Below are 16,272 nucleotides of genomic sequence, written 5' to 3' on the forward strand. Positions count from 1 at the left end.
CCCTCTTGCAGGAAACAAAAGGCTCCCAGTCTCTGGGGAACCCTAGCCCATGCCTGTCCCCTGCCCAACCCCCAATACCCAACACACAGGGAGGAGCCGGGGCCACTGGAGACAGGACGTTTTATTGATGCTGATGGGGGTAGGAGCCCGGGGTGGGGGTGGGAGTGGGGTGAGGGGCTGAGTCAGTCTGCAATGCATAAGGCCTGGGCACATGGGGGCAAGTTAGGGCACATTCATCTTCTCAGGATTCTATGGCTCCCTCTTTGGGGAAGGGAGAGAGCATCTGGAGGGGAGAGCAATTCAAAGAGCAGCAAGGGAGAGGTTAGGGACAGTGTGGGTTCCTAACCTGAGAGAAGGCACCACAATAGGCAGCAACATGAATGGAAAGCTGAACCAACGGGTCAGTAGAGGAAAATGGGGAGGGTGCACTGGGTTGGCTTCTCAGGGAGGGATCCAACCTTGGCCTGGGTGAGCTCTCAAGAACACCTGGTATTCCCAAGCAGATTGGGGCAGGGCCCGGCCCAAAGCCCCTTTCCCTGTGGGCTTCCTTAAGGAGAAATAGGCATTCAGGGAGCCCCCTGGCAAGGCGTGCCAGAATTAGTCCTTAAGGCACAGCTGGGGGCAGACAAGGCGCCAAGGCACAATTGGTGGGGGGAAGGGGCGGCCTCCAAGCTGAGTGCCAGGGTCACAAGAGGAAACAGGACCGCCCACGCTTGATCGGTGTGGGGTTGAGCACAGCCCGGACAGCCTCAGCAAAAACTTCCTTGACGCCGTCCTGCTGCAGGGCCGAGCACTCGAGGTAGCGCACAGCATGGATCTGCTTGGCCAGTGCCTGGCCCTGCTGCGGTGTGATGGGTGCCTGGCCCTGCTCCTTGAGTCGCCGTAGGGTGTCAGGTTGGGCTCTCAGGTCCTTCTTGGTGCCCACCAGAAGGATGGGTACATCAGGGCAGTGATGGCACACCTCAGGATGCCACTTATGCCGCACATTCTCATAGGAGGGCGGACTGGCAATGGAGAAACAGATGACAAAGACGTTGGTCTGAGGGTAGGAGAGTGTGCGGAGGCGGTCGTACTCCTCCTGGCCCGCTGTGTCCCACAGGTTCAGGTTCACTGTGCGCCCATCAACTGCACTCTGGGCGCTGTAATTGTCGAACACTGTGGGGATGTATTCCTTGGGGAAGGCATTAGTTGTGTAGCAGATGAGCAGGCACGTCTTGCCCACAGCCCCATCACCCACTACCACACACTTGATGCTCTGCATCGTGGGTGCAGCTGCTGCAGGGGAGGCAATGCCTCCTTCTCCTTCTGGGCCCCTCTGGATGCAGTGACCTATGAACAGATGAGAGGGACACTCTTGGTCAGGGAGGCTTCTAACCATTGGGAAGGTTGGGGGCATACAGAGGGAAACCAGCTCATGTTCTCTTAACCTGACACCATCCTGCAATCCCATCAAGACAGACCCCAGAAAGACAGATACACAATGAGAGAGAGGCCCTGAGACCCAGCAAAGACGCTCAGATGTAAGGAGGCTTGCACTATAATGTTTGATATATTATATGAAGCACATAAATTCTGGTACAGACTAAGGTCAAATCCTAGTTCTATTTCCTAGCTGTGTGACCCAGGATAAATTACTTAACCTATTAGTGATTAGTGGGCGTTGGTTTTATTATTTGGAAAATAGAGATAAAATAATACCTACCTCATTGGATTGTTATGAAAATTACATAAGGTAATACCTGTGAAGCATTTAGAATGCCTGGTCATAATAAGCATTCGGTATTAGCTATTTTATTTTTCCTCCAGGCAGTATAGATGCAAAAGAGAGGTACACAAGTGTAGGGATCTACCAGCTCATCTACCAGATATGGAACCCTCCCACAAGTAGAATGGAGAGGGGTTCTGGCACAGGGTGCTATCCTAGGTCACTCTGAGATGCTGTCATGGGTAGAACCTCTCCCAACTCAGGACTTGCCCTGCCCAGTGCACCAAACCTGACATCTTGGCTACTGATTACAAACTAAAAAGCACAATGAGAAACCTGCTGAGTAAAGAGCCCAATTCCCTAGACAGCTGCTCTATCTCGATCCAGGGTGTTCTGGGGACAGGGAAAAGGAGGGAGAGCTTACCCCATCATTTCCATAAGTACAGTAAACTCTATCTGGCCACACATACCCAGTCTGGCAACTTGGTGCAGAGGAATACGGGAAGATCAGCCAGAGCTGAGATCTGTTCTAGAATATGGGCATGTACTAATGAATGAAGCCGGGGTTGTGGCTCTCAGACGTTAACATCTTCTCTAACGACCCTTGGTAGGATGAGGTATATTCTCCAAGCCCAGCCAAGAACAGAAGAGTAAAACAAAAACCTGATTTTCTCCTTCCTCTTCTGTACTTTTTTTTGAGATCATAGCACATGCCTCTGAAGAACTGCAGGGGCTTCCAGACTCTTGGGTAGAGAACACAGTGCCATTAAAGCTCTATCACTGAGAATACATGGTGGAGTCAGATTGGCCAGGGATTCTGATCACAGCTCTACCAAGTAGTTATGATCTTGGGCAACATATCTAAGTTTCCTGAACCTCAACTTCTCATTTGTAAAATGAGGGAAATTTTGCCTATTGTGTTAGAATTGCTCAGAGTATAAAATGAGCTAATATGTAGAAAGTGTTTGGCCTGAGGTGTGGCACTTACAAAGTACCAAATAAATAGGCTGCTGTAATTATTAATGGGGTGAGTATGAGAGGAGTCCCAGCTCCAGCCATTACCCTTGTCCCCTTTGCAGTTCACAGGGCCTTGGTGAGGAACTGCTCTTCGGAGTTCTGGAACAGAACAGAACTTCCGGAAACCCTGTGATTATTTATACTGCTGTGGCAAAGATTCTCCTCTCATTGGCTACTTCCTCTTGGCCATGGGGGACTTTTGCTGGCCAGTATGTGACTTCCTTTCCTTGACTCTCTCTCACAACCAGGTCCCTGCTCCCTGGGGAGGGAAAGCCTGTTTTTGACACACCCAGATTTCCAAGTATCTCTTGTTCCACTCAAGCACCATTACCATGGGTCCATTTCACTTTATATACATTGTGAGACTGCACCCTTACCCCTCAGCCTGACCTCTCAATCATTGGTTCAAAAGCCTAAATAATCAAATTAGGGGTGGGGGGAAAGGCAAAAAATCTTTCATTGGGCAGTGAAAAAGAACTCTAGTGGTGTGGGACTTGCACAGGATCCAGGGCTTGGTCTCACCTTCCTCCCAGGCCCCAGCTGGGAGGGAAATGGTTCCACTCTATGAGGTTGCCTCTGGTTAGCATTAAAAATATTTCCATCTTATTTGCCTTAATAAGTGTATATGTTCAACCTCCAAAGACAGGAAGGAGAGTCTCAGGGAGTGGGTCTGAGAAGGAGATAAGGACCCTCTAGGGCAGCAGTCCTCAACCCTTTTGGTACCAGGGTCCAGTGCTCCTATGAGAATCTAACGCCTGATGATCTGAGGTGGAGCTGAGGCAGTGATGCTAGCGCTGGGGAGTGGCTGCAAATACAGATGAAGCTTCGCTTGCTTGCCTGCCACTCATCTCCTGCTGTGTGGCCCAGTTCCTAACAGGCCAGACTGGTATTGGTCTGCAGCCCAAGGATTGGGGACCCCTGCTCTAGGGCAGTGGAGAGAACCTCAGATTGGATGTCATGAGACCCAGCTCTGCTCTGCTGCTGACTCACTGCATCCAAGCATGAGGCACTTACCCTCCCTTGGCCTCAGTTTCCCAGTCCATAAAATGCCTGGACAAGGGCACTAGGTGGATAAAGTAAGGATATGAAAAGCCCTGGGAGCAGGGGATAGGAGCATGGGGATAGGAAAGGCCCCCAGGAGCACAGGGTGTGGGGGTCAAGTTAGTCAGCAAATATGCAAAGGCCTGAGCACATGGTGGCAAGTTAAGATACATTCTTCTTCTAGGATTCTGTGGCCCCTTCCTTTGGAAAGGAGAGAGCATCCTGTAGGGGTTGGTGCTGTTACTTGTATCCCCTGGGTTACCTGGGAGACCCTGGCATTTTGAGAGAATTCCTGAACTTGTAACTCTTTAGTGCCAAGTAGAGCAGGGGTGTGGGTGATGTGTGGGTATGTCTGGGAGCTCTTCCCCCACAGGCCCAGCACTGGGTTGGCCCAGGCAGGAAGGCAAGGAGGGAACTCTGGCCAGCAGTCACAGGCCTAAGAGAGTGGATATGCAGTGTTTCCAGGCTGCTCTCTAGGGAGGTGGTTATCAACCAGTGATCAGTAAATCAGCCGTCAAAGGATCGGGGAGGGAGAGTGCAGCTTCCGGGCTGGCAAGGGAACAGGACTCACACCGGAAAAGGGTCATGAGTGAGGTAGTATCCAGAAACAAGCAGGGCAGAGGCAGTGTGGTACAGGGTCAAGATAAGTGGATACCTGGATGTGACCTCATGGGTTCACCTGCTGACCCTGCCCCTTGATAAAAAACCCTCACAAGGTACAACCCTTTATAGATCATGTGATATAACTCTTTGATCCTTACAACAACCTATTGGTACTATCCTTATACAGATGAGGAAATAAACTCAGAGTTAAAGTAACCCAGAGTCACATAGCTAGTTAGCATGAAAGCCAGGACACAAACCACAAAGTCCTGTGTTTTTCTCAATGCATCACACAGCCTCCATGTTACCTCTTATCAGCCAACTTTGTGACCTTGAACAAGTAAGTAACTTTCCTTCTCAGAGCCTTAGTTTCTTCATCTGAACAACAAGAGTGACAATACTTGCTCTCCCTACCTCAAAGGGCAGCCCAAGGATCCCGAGAATAGGAATGAATGTGCTTTGTGAACTGGCAAGTGTTGTGCACACAGGAGGTTAACAGGAGCAAAGCCTTTCATCCCAAGAGGCAGGAAGCACTGAGTATGCAGGTGTCTGAGTGGCGGCATCAGCCCAGACCCTCACCTCTCTCCCAGGACCACTCTTTTCTCAGAAATCCTATGGCTTGAACTGGGTCAAATAAGTTCCCACAGCTCATTTAAGGAAGGCACATGCTAAAAGGTAGTGTATAACCTATGCCACATAGGAAAAGGGGAGTCAGTGCTGCAAAAGGCCAAACAAGGATAGTGGACTGCCTGAGATCGGGGGTCAACTGTGATTTATTCACTAGATGACTTTTTTAAAAAAATAACTTTTGTTTAGTAAGTAAATTACTAGTTGCAGATCTGTATAGTATTGACCAAATTATAATGACCTGTTTTGCCTTTTATTCCCAACCTAATTCAGATCATGCCTGGTCCCGCATCTTGACCTTCAGAGTTCTTCATACTCTGGTTGGGATTTTGGAGTCAGACCTGGGTTTAAATCCTAGTTCTTCCACTTATGAGCTAAGTAATAATACCAATCTTATAAGGTACACTAAGGTTTAAGTGCATTGATATGCAACCTATGTATACAATGTAGGTACTCTGCGAATATGAGTTCCAGTTCCCTGCTCCTGAGGGGTCTTCAGAAGCAGAAAGATTCTTGCCTCTGAACTTTGACTCTTGTTCTGTCTGCTGCCATTCCTTCTCCCCTCTCAAATCTTCCTAACTCCTCAAGGCCTAGCTTAAGTCTCACAGTCCTATGAGGCTACTGAATTCTACTTTCTCTAATCTTCCATAGCATGGCCCCCACTTTCACCCTTCTTTGGCTCTGTGTGATTCTCCTTCCCCAATAGCCATGCATAAATTTCCTGGAGCGGGGATGTTCCCCATACTGGAGCCTACGCTTCCCCTAATACTCCTAGAAAAGCTGAGTACAGGGTTGAGTACACAGGAGTATGTAACTACTGACTTCTGATCTGCTGGCTTCTGGCCCATTCCTGAGATCTGAACAGTTCCCTTAGAAGCCCAGAATTGGATTAACACTCCCACAGCCAACACTGCAATAGTGAATCTTTTTGGACAGCAATGGCAGCCCAAAACTTTGACTGGGATAGGCAAAGATCTTCCTAATTCCAGCTTGACCTGGCTCTAGCAGGGAGCACAGCCCATGGGGCCTAACTCTGAGTGTGGGTTCTGACGTCCCACTTGTACCCAGTGGGGCTTGGTCTTGGGGTGTGGCCCAGGCAGGCCCAGAAGTGGGGAGGGAAAGGAAGCAGAGGACTGCTTGATTGCCAGATCTCTGTGGCCGTTAGAGCAGGGGAAGTGTCCCAACTGGGAGTGGGGGAGGGGAGGGATGGGCCTTACAAGATGGAGGAGTGTGGAGACAATGAGAACCAACTTAACCTCAGCTTTCTAAACTGCCTCTGACATGGAGCTCCACTTCTACAGCCCTTCCTGAAACTTAGTCTAACTATAACCCATATCTGGGCATTCTGATCCTGAGCTCTGGCCACACCACCCTGGGTCCTCTACAAGATGACTCCACATTCTCTTCCCCCAAACACACCAAGCAGCATGTAATAATACTCGCTGTCCCCGTGGGAACCCAGCATTTCCCCCCTCCCATTCTCCAACTCCCACTAGGCAACTCAGAAGGCTCCAACTGCCTCAAGGGACCCTACCCCTTAGTCCTCCAGGCTAAGCACCAATGCCATCTCCTCCAGGAAAGTACTGATAATCACCCAAGTCACAAATGACATTCCATACAAAGTCTGGTCCCTGTTTCTCTTACAGACACATCGTATCTTGTCTCAACGTGGAGGCTGTTCTGAATCTTATCTCTTGTCACTAGATTGGGAGGGTCTAGAGGGCAAGGTCCTGGCTGATCTGTCTCCCTCAGCTGAGCACAGTAAAAACTGAACTCATTCACTCTGTCCTTCATGTCTTTGCACATGGGAGTTTCTCTTCCTGGAATTCTGCTCACCCCCTTCAGATCCTCCCAGTCCTTCAGGCTCCAGTTCTGTTCCCAGCTTCTCTAGGACATCATAGCAACCCTTTCTCCTGCCCTACCTTCCCCAGCACTGTCTGTACTGTTCATTGTGCTGAACTAACTGGATGCCTCATAAGGAGGGAAGCCTATCCTGCTTACTTCTAGAAGCCCAGCTGCAGACTGACATATATCTCTTCCCCATCAATCCAGACTTTGATTCTGGAAACAAGGAAGAGCCTCTATGCCTAGGAGAAATAAGACAGAGGCAATCAAGTTCCTTCTCCCTCCGAGGAGCACAATTTAGGGTAATGAACACACCAGGCTAGATTGCCCAGTCCTCCACTAGAAGCGTGAGAGGGCTGAAGCCTGCATAGCTAGCCCAGAGATGCTGAAGAAGATGGGTAGGAAAAGTGGTCCTGATAAGGCTAAGGACTGGGACTATCTGAAGACCCTTTGGTCAAGGATGAGGTGAGGATCAGGGTCAGAGTTAAAAATGGCTCTGCAAGTCTTTTTATTTGTTTATTTGGAGGGGTGGGGGAGAGGTGATATGAAGAGGCTAAAAGGGGCTGCAGCTGGCTGCAGCTGGGCTGGGAGGAGGAAGCTGGGGGAGACATGAGATCATTGTGGGGCTGGGACCAGGCCAAGGGCTGAGTTTCTCTCTTTCTTCCCCTTCTCCCCATCAGCAGGGACACAACCCAAAGAGAGCCCAGTCCCAGCCTCAAAAAAAAAAAAAAAAAAAAAATCCATGCTGGAGAATTCCCCACCTCTTACCACTCTCTACCCTTCAGCCTCTGCAGAGGATCCTTCTCTGCAACAGGTAGAATAGCCAGAGAGTTGACTCTATTAGGGACTGAAGAGGAGGAGGAAACAATACAGGTGTGGCTGGGAAGGCAGTGGAGGGATGGGACCCTTTCACTAAGCTGCAATTCCCTTCTTTCTCTCATCATCTCAGTATCTGGGGTGCTCCACAAGGGTGAACCCCAGGGCCAGCAGCTTGGGCCAAACCTCTGGCTCGGGGAGCTAAGGAGGCTGCCTCCTCCCCCACAAGGCGGCACAGAGGAAGGCTGAATGTTTGCTTCCTCCTCCCTTCCCCCTAGCAGATCAGCAGTCCCGGGGCCCCAAGAAAGGTCTGTGAAGTGGCACTTCCTTTGCCTTTGCTCATTTCACACGAGGCTGTACAGAAGTGCCATCCTCCCAATCCTGCCTCCCCCACCTGAAAATACCCACAAAGAGACCCAGGGCCGCCCTGTCCCTTTAGACCCGCCCCAGGCCTGAGGGGGTTTCCACAAGGGAAAAAAACATCAGGGAGGAAACTCCGGCATCTATTTTCCACTGTCAGTGGGGCAGAGCTGGAGCAGGGCGCAGGGTACTCCTCCATTCTGCTGTCCCCTGGCAAAATCCCCACCACTCTCTGCCCTCTTCTCATCTCTCAACCAGTAACAATCCTTGGGCTTTCGGGAAAGGAGCCACAGTTCCTGTCCCTGGACAGATACTTAGAGAATACTCAGGCCTGTCAGATCAAGACTGGCAATGAAACAGGAGGATCAAGAGTGGAGGCCACTGATATAAGGAGTCTCTTAGAGGAAGGAGAGCAGAGATATCAGTATTCTCTGCTCTATGGAGGTACTTGATAGGCAACTCCTTTATGCTGAAGCTAAGCCACTAAAGATAGTTGACTATAGTTATAGAGATTTAGAAGCAAATCCAGGACAAGGACCTGGGTCTCCTAACCTTCAGCCTGATGTCACTTCCACAAGAGAGAAAATGAAAATTGTTACTGAGGCCTGTGAATGGGCCCACCATTTCTCTGACCTTATTCAGGATAATCCTAGCATGGTTTATCCCTTCAGGAAATGGGTCAAAGGGGTCAGGTTGACATCTGAGCCCTTTTTGTTTTTAAGTTTTCAGGCTCTCATGCCTAGCCCATCCTGGGGCATCCATGATTTCGAACTGACATTATTGGACAGACTGCCAAACTAGCTTGTCCTAGCTGAGGAGCTACTCCTTTAGCCTCTAGCCCTGAGGAGAGGCCCTCCCCCTATGATCTGAGGACAAAAGAGGAAGCTGGACCCTGGACAGGAAAACCAATCTGTTCTGAGAAGGCCCAGGCTTTGTCTTTGATTTCCCTCCTCACAGACCCCTACAAACCTTATTACTAATGGTTATACGCTGTGTATGAAAGGAGGGGTCTTCAGTCTGTGCCCTGGCCCCCATCTTCTTCTCAGTTGCCCATCTATCCCCATTCAAATATCTTCCCAACTGTCTCACTATAGCCACAACCTCCTCTCATGTCTTCCTGCTCATGATTCCTTAAAAGCTCACACCAGCCACCTCATTTGCTCTAAAATCTTGCCAGAAACGACTCCCCAGATCCGAGATTCCCAACCGGGATTTGTGACAATCTCGGATTAGCCACTTCTTTTCAAGTCGGGACCTTGACTTTATTTAACCTAACTGGTAGGCTCCTAGGTTGCAGGCACCTCCCCCTCTCCTATTATATTTTCCCATTTAGGTCCCTCTCACTCTGGTCATACTTTTTGCTGTAATGACTTTCTTGTGATTAGCTCAAAACTCCAGTGGGCCCAGATCTTGCCTGGGAGAACCCCTGTCTCATCCATCCTATCTTCACCCTCAGAGACCTGTGGGTTGCTCAGACATGCAGAGTCCTAATATAAGTACTGGGTTGGCAGGCGGGGAGTCAGGACTTTCTGGGTGGTTTTCTACTGAGCTGTGATGCTGGGAAAGTGCCTTTCATGTACATAGTTCCCTGAGCAGAAATATTATACAGGTCCGTGAGATTTCTTCCTGGGGCCAAATCTCCTATACCGTCCAGAGATGAAAGTAGGAGAGACTGGCTGGTGGAAGGAGGGACAATTCATGGGAGAGACAAACTGTGAGAATGGAAGAACACAGAATGGGGAACGGGAAAAGCCCTTTCATCTAGCTGTGCTTGGGAATCCCAAGAGTAGCACTTGCTCCCTCCACTTCTCTTTTTCTAGTGAAGAGAAATGAATAGAGTAGAATGGAAGAGGCAGAGAGAAGCAAGATGTCACAACATACATCCCAAAGGCTTGAGGAAAGAGCTTTAGAATGGGGACAACAGCAGCTTACAGAGCCAGTCTGGACTAAAGTTAGACTCAGGAGAAATTCCTAAAAGAGAGGGAGTAGGGTCCTAGGTGAGGGGGAATACAAAGATGCCTGAAGGTAGAGGGGTCAGCAGACTGCAGAGGGCTTCCTGTCACCAATGCCCTGATCTAGCCCAGGGTATTTGGTACCTAGCCTGGGCAGGCCGCAGAAGGCAGCAAGCAGAGAAGAGGGGGAAGATACTTTTCCTCACGCCCCTCTTCTTTTCCTGAACTGGCATTAAAACAGTTCAGATTGAAGTTAGATTAGCTATAGTCTTCCCTCCAGAATCCTGCCTCTGCCTCCTCCCTTTCCTTCTGTCACTCCTAGCTCACCTGGTCCCATTCTCCCCACCAGGCGGTGTTGAAACCAGTAAGCACTGGAGTTAGGGACCTTCAGCCTGTCCCACAGCCTCCAGGGAATCAAACTTCCTATACCTACCAGAAATGAGAGTAGGAGAGATTGGTGGGTGGGCCTCTTGATCAAGTACAAAAGAGTCTGGGTGATTTTGATTTCCCACGGCCTCTCTAACCAGTCTTATTCTGTGTCACTTTACTCTGACCGCTACAGACTGCTTCCTCCTACCCAACCACAACCTCACCCACTGCAGGTTCCCTTCATTCTGCTGGCTTCCCCTGCTCTGGGCCTGCTCAAGGCTGAGGGCAGTTATTTTGTCTCCAAAAGATAAAAAGGTAGAGACACTTTGCACACGCATACACATATAAAGAGGTTTTCCAGTCTTTTAATCATCTCTGTTACTGGGAAGTTGCAGCCTGCCTCTCTGAGCTGGCGAGGTTTGAAAAGGCTCTCAAACTCACCAAAGATCCTGACCCCAAAGCTGGAGATAAGTGGATGAAAAGAAAGGAGACAGAAAGAGGGACGGAAAGACTGAGAGGAGATGGAAGAAGCAAGAGGGTAGTGGGAACCAAAAACTGGGCAAGGAAGGGAGAGGGTAGGCTGCATAGGACAGAGATGGACAGAAGGGCAGGGTAGGTGAGAGGTCAGGCCTTGGCATGACTCTGTGGGGGAAAAAGAAACTGAAGAAGATTCGAGAAGAGGGTGATGGAGGGTTTGTGGGTAGAGTCTAAAGAAGGAATGGAGGAAGTCAGAGTGAGAATGTACAGAATTCAGGGATTAACAATGAGAGGTGAGGTTGGGTGGGGAGGAAGACTAGGAGATGGTGCCTAGTCATTTCCGAAGGCCAGAGCCCCTGCTGCCTCCCAGAGCCCTATTATTTTCTTCATCTCCTTAAAATAATGCTGCTCTCAATGATGCCATTTTGTCAGGGGCTGTAAGTACCTTTGAATGAGAATCCTTCCACATCTAGTCACAGGACAAGACCAGGCCCTTTCCTTCCTCAGTTTACCCCCAAAAGAACAAGGTTGGGCAGCCTGTCAGCCAGGCATAGCGGATGTTTGCCCTCTGGATCCAGAGATGGAGAGGATGGGCCTCATAAAAAAGGATATACCAAGAGGATTGGGGTCAGCAGGGCTCCCCATGCCCTCCTCCTGAGTGCAGAACACCCTCCCTGGACTGCAGCCCGCAAGCGGGTTCTGGGTTGGCACAGATCTTCTAGGCAGGGAGCTTTCTCGGCAGTCTTTTGCTTCAGAGGCCAGACACCGCCCCCCTTTCAATCTCACTAATGTCACAACTGCCGGAGCGCTGGGAGCGCCATCACCAGCCCAGGGGGCCCCCTCCCATCACACATTTCAGAACAGCCCCCCAACTACCTGAGGACACGCCACCTCTAAGTCCCACATTCCAGCTCTAGGCTCTTCCACTTTTAGAGACTTTTCTCTCGGAGCGGGAGACCTCCGATCTCAGGGGTCCGGGTCGGCTCCCGGGGGCTGGTACAGCCGTTCACGGTACAGGAATCCACCCTCCCGGAGCCGCCGGCGGCTCCCAGTCGCCGGGTCCCCGCCCCGCCCGGCCGCGCCCGCCCAACTTGCAGCGAGCCCAGAACCTCCCGCCCGCGGCCTCTCGCAAGCGAACTTCCCTGGTCGGGGCCTGTGCTCTGTCTCCGGCTGGCCGGGGTCCCCACCCCCCGACCCCTACCCCGCCGGCCCGCACCGGGCCTCACCTGGAGCCCTCCCCGCCGCGGGGGAGCTGGGGGCGGCGGCAGCTGCAGGCGGCTCGAGAAGGAAGTGAGAGCGGGAGGCCGGAGGAAGTGGGGGGGGCGGGCCGGGCGGCCGGGGCGGGCCGCGGGGGCGGGCTGGGGCGGGCTGGGGCGGGCTGGGGCGGGGCGGGGCCGCACCAGGAAGTCCACAGGCCGGTCCCCGACCCCTGGTTTCCCCCCCTCCGTCCCCCAACCTCGCCCCCGGCCGGGTCCTGGGCTCCCCCACCCCAGGACCCACCCCTCTGCCTCCGAAGCCCTTAATGTCATGCCTCCCAAGGTCAGTCCTCCCCGTCCCCTCCTTTCCACCCCCACCCCGGTGGAGGCCCTAGCCTAGGCTCGAAGGCTTTTGTACCCCTCCCGGTATCGTCTTCACTAACCCCCGCTGGAAGATGCTTAGAACAGGCGCCCCTAGGCCTGGTGCCTTCAGTCAAGCCCAGGGGTCGAGCGATTGCCAAGACTCGGGGTTGGCCAAAATGGGTCTGGCTGGGGTAGTCCCCAGCCCTGCCCCGAGCCCCGAGGGAGTGCGGAGTGGTGGTGATTCAGCGATAGGAAGGCCCCAGACCCCTGGGGAAGGTGCAGAGACTGGGGGAAGGGGAGCTGGCGTCAGCACCCGGGGAAAGACAAGATCAGCACAGGCGCAGGCGGAGCCGCGGGCCCCCAAAACAGGATGTCGCGTCGTGGTTCCGCACCCAGCGGCTCTGCGCGCCTGGGCTCTGGGGAGGGGGCGGGGCGGACAGAGGACGTGGGGCTCGTCTTGCCCCCACTTCTCGCCGGGACGCGCAACTGCTTGGGGCTGAAGGGCCGCACCCAGGCCTGAGATTCTGCCCGGGCCCTGGGGACATGCGGGCTGGAGGACTCGTGGGCGCCCTCTGGTGCTTCTGCTCCCAGGCGTTGCGCGTGGAGCTGTGACTTGAGAACGAACATCTTAGGTTCAACACAAATTTTCTGACCGCCTACCGCGTGCAGAGCTGCGTGCTGCTAGGTGCAGTGTAGGAAAACTGAGGGACGCTTAAAACAGGTTCCCTGTCTCTAAAAGCTTTCCAGATAAAGAGGGAGAACTCTGAGAATAAATAACTTAACCTTTCTGAGCCTCGATTCTGCCTTTGCTAAAATAAAATAACCTCTTCTTCATCTTGTAGTGTGAAGATAACATGAGAATAAATGTAAAAGTCCTGCTGTCAATGCCTGGCTCAAAGTAAACACTCAATAAATGCCTTTTGAAAAATAATCATACTAGTATAAGAATGTTCCCCAAATACAATGCACCTGCCCACATCTTTGAGTCTTTACCCATTCTATTTCCTCTGCCTGACTTCTTGCCTGTATTGATTACTAAGGGAAATACATTCAGTCTTTCACAATCTGGTCCTAATGGACTACTCTCTGCGTGGCTGCCATCCTCACCCTTCCAACAATGCAACACACACCTACCCCTGTCATGTCTCTCCTAGAGCTGTCCAGTGAAAATATAATGTGAGTCACATGTGTAATTTAAAATTTTCTAGTAATGACTTTTAAAAAAAAAAGGAAAAAAGAAACAGGTAAAATTAATTTTAATAATATGCTTTACTTAGTACAACTTAGCCAAAAAATTAAATATCCAAAATGTTAAATATGTAATCAATATAAAAATTATTGATTAGGAAAACAAGATATTTTACATTCTTTTTTTTGTACTAAGTCTTTGAAATCTGGTATGTGTTTTACACTTACAGTACATCTGAATTTTGGCTAGATTCATTTCAAGTGCTCAATAGTACATGAACAGGTGGGAAAGGTATGGAACAGTGAAGTTAGAACCTCTATCAGGCTGATAAAGGACTGATTAGATAAATTCATTCTCCGTGATCCTTCTGGGAAGCTTCCTCAGACCCCCTTCCCACCCCACCTGACAGAGTTTGGGTCTCTTCTCTCTCCCCACGGCACTTGGGATAAACCTCCTCTCTGTGGAGGAGAGGAGAGCTGGAAACCCAAGGGGAAATCTGATTTTTCTTCATACCCAAATGAGAATACATGGCTGGTGTTTGGCATTTGGTAATGAAGAAATGATTATGAGTTTCCATAAAAGACAGAGTTCAGTGGAGAACCACATACTAAAATGGCTTCTATGAAGCCATTAAAAATTGTCTCAAACCCTTTTCACGAAGATGGCACGGAAAGTGAAGAAGGAAGCCCCTACCCCTCCTAAAGCCGAAGCCAAAGCAAAGGCTTTGAAGGCAAAGAAAGCAGTGCTGAAAGGCGTCCACAGCCACAAAAAAAAGAAATAGGCACATCATCCACCTTCCAACGGCCCGAGACACTACTGCTCCGAAGGCAACCCAAATATCCTCGGAAGAGCGCCACCTGGAGGAAAAAGTTTACCACTATGCTATTCGTAAAGTTCATCCTGACTACAGACAGAGTCAGCCAGGAAGAAGATAGAAGACAATATGGTTGTGTTCATTGTGGATATTAAGGCCAATAAGCACTGGATCAAACAGGCTGTGAAGAACCTCCATGACAATGACGCGGCCAAAGTCAACACCCTGATCAGGCCGGATAGAAAGAAGAAGGCATATGTTCACTGGCTCGCAACTATGATGATTTGGATGTTGCCAACAAAATTGGGATCATCTAAACTCAGTCCAGCTGGCTAATTCTAAATATAAAAATTTTTCACTGTAAACAAACATAAATAAATAAAAATAAAAAATAAAAATTGTGTCCCAGAACAAAGGTTTTTGAGATGTGTTCCTAGAATTCCCTTCCCAGGATTTGAGAGCAGGAAAATAGTAGGGCTCTCGCCTCCCTTCTCTTTAACCAGAGGATGATTTATCTGATTTATATACTAGTGTTCTAGATAAAGAGCTCATTTTTAAAAAGTTCTATGGTCTAAGGCCATGCCCCCCTGAACATGCTGGATCTTGTCTGATCTCGGAAGCGTGCTTAGTACTTGGATGGGAGACCATCTAGGAAGACCTGGTGCTGTAGGCTTTTAAATAAATAAATACATAAATACATAAATAAAAAATAAAGTTTTCTGTAAAAATTTCTTGAAAATCAATTTTAGATTTATAGTGGTAAAGGTAGGGTGCACGTAAGGCGCAATAGACCAAAAAGGTGGCAGCCTGGGGTCAGACTGCATTTCCTGAGCCCTTGGTCTCAGGCATGTCTGGCCCTAGTTCAGCTTGCTTAAGTGGGAGAATTTGACATGATCTTGAGAATTTCATGGTCTGGTGGGATATGGAACTGCTGTACATGAAGCTACTAGAAGATGAGGAAAGAGCACTGGGCTGGGCTTCAGAAGACCTGAAGTCTAATCTTGGTTAGGCCAGACTGGCAAGTGAGACTTTAGTTGAGGCCTCACCCTTCTTTGGGACTCAGACTTCTCCACTGGAAAACAAGGGGCTGAATCAGATGATACCTTTGAGCTGCGACTTTCTATGACATGCTCTTCAGAATATAATTAAATAACTAAGGTTTATGCACGTAGCATATGGCTCATAATTCTTTCATACCATTTAGGTCATCTTGCTTTGTATTCTAGTTAATTCTACCTCTGCCTTACTGACTATACCTTACTGACTATAAGTCCTTTGAGGTTGTATCTGACTCATCTCTGTGTCTACCCACTGGGCCTGGCAAAGGAAGGCCTGAGAACACATTCGTCTTCAGTATACATCTGTGGAATTAAATTGCCTTAATAAAGTACTAATATGTGTAAAACCATCTGAGGCCAGGTGACTTAGAGACACTTTTATAGCTCAAATATAGGAAGCGGCAATAAGGCCAGAGGAGAGAGAGACAAGTAGGTAAGTAGGGCTGTCAGCAAAGGCTTTTTGGAGAAGGAGAATGCTGAGCTGAAGAGGGTAGGGAGAGGGTACAACTCCAGAAGGAATGGTTCTTCATCTTCGAATAGGTGAGTTCGTGGCAGGTAGTCTAGGTTTGTGCTCATAAGCAGCTGAGAGACAATAACACCAAGCTGGGATCTTTAGAAGTGAGACAACATATGAGAAAGCACTTGGGGGGTATAATAGATCACAGACAGGTTCTGGAGCTAGACAGTCCAGAATTTAAATTCTGGTTGCACGACTTATATTGTGGCCTTTGACAAGTCATGTGACCTCTCTCATTCATTCCTTGAACACATATGTATTGAAAATCTTTTCTGAGCCAAGTATAGTATCATACCAATGATGCAGTGCTAAAAACAGACAAG

At 49.8% G+C, this 16,272-nt stretch overlaps 1 protein-coding gene and 1 pseudogene across 2 annotated transcripts; one reads left to right on the plus strand and one right to left on the minus strand.

Annotated features, from left to right (window-relative positions):
* Positions 1-103: 103 nt before the first annotated feature.
* RHOG (ras homolog family member G) lies at positions 104-12,126 on the minus strand. 2 transcript variants are annotated; one of them, XM_016157971.2, is made up of 2 exons: positions 12,039-12,126; positions 104-1,329 (listed from the first exon to the last, which is right to left on the minus strand). In XM_016157971.2, the coding sequence occupies exon 2, from the start codon at positions 1,259-1,261 to the stop codon at positions 686-688; it is 576 nt and encodes a 191-aa protein (XP_016013457.1). In that variant the 5' UTR covers positions 1,262-1,329; positions 12,039-12,126; the 3' UTR covers positions 104-685. The 2 variants fall into 2 exon arrangements, with proteins under 2 accessions (XP_016013457.1, XP_016013459.1); XM_016157973.2 differs by lacking the exon at positions 12,039-12,126 and adding an exon at positions 11,689-11,848.
* A 1,608-nt stretch (positions 12,127-13,734) lies between these two features.
* Positions 13,735-14,734, plus strand: LOC107517322 (annotated as a pseudogene).
* The last annotated feature ends 1,538 nt before the right edge of the window (positions 14,735-16,272 follow it).

The sequence above is a fragment of the Rousettus aegyptiacus genome, unplaced genomic scaffold (assembly GCF_014176215.1).
Source record: "Rousettus aegyptiacus isolate mRouAeg1 unplaced genomic scaffold, mRouAeg1.p scaffold_m13_p_5, whole genome shotgun sequence".
Lineage (NCBI taxonomy): Eukaryota > Metazoa > Chordata > Mammalia > Chiroptera > Pteropodidae > Rousettus > Rousettus aegyptiacus.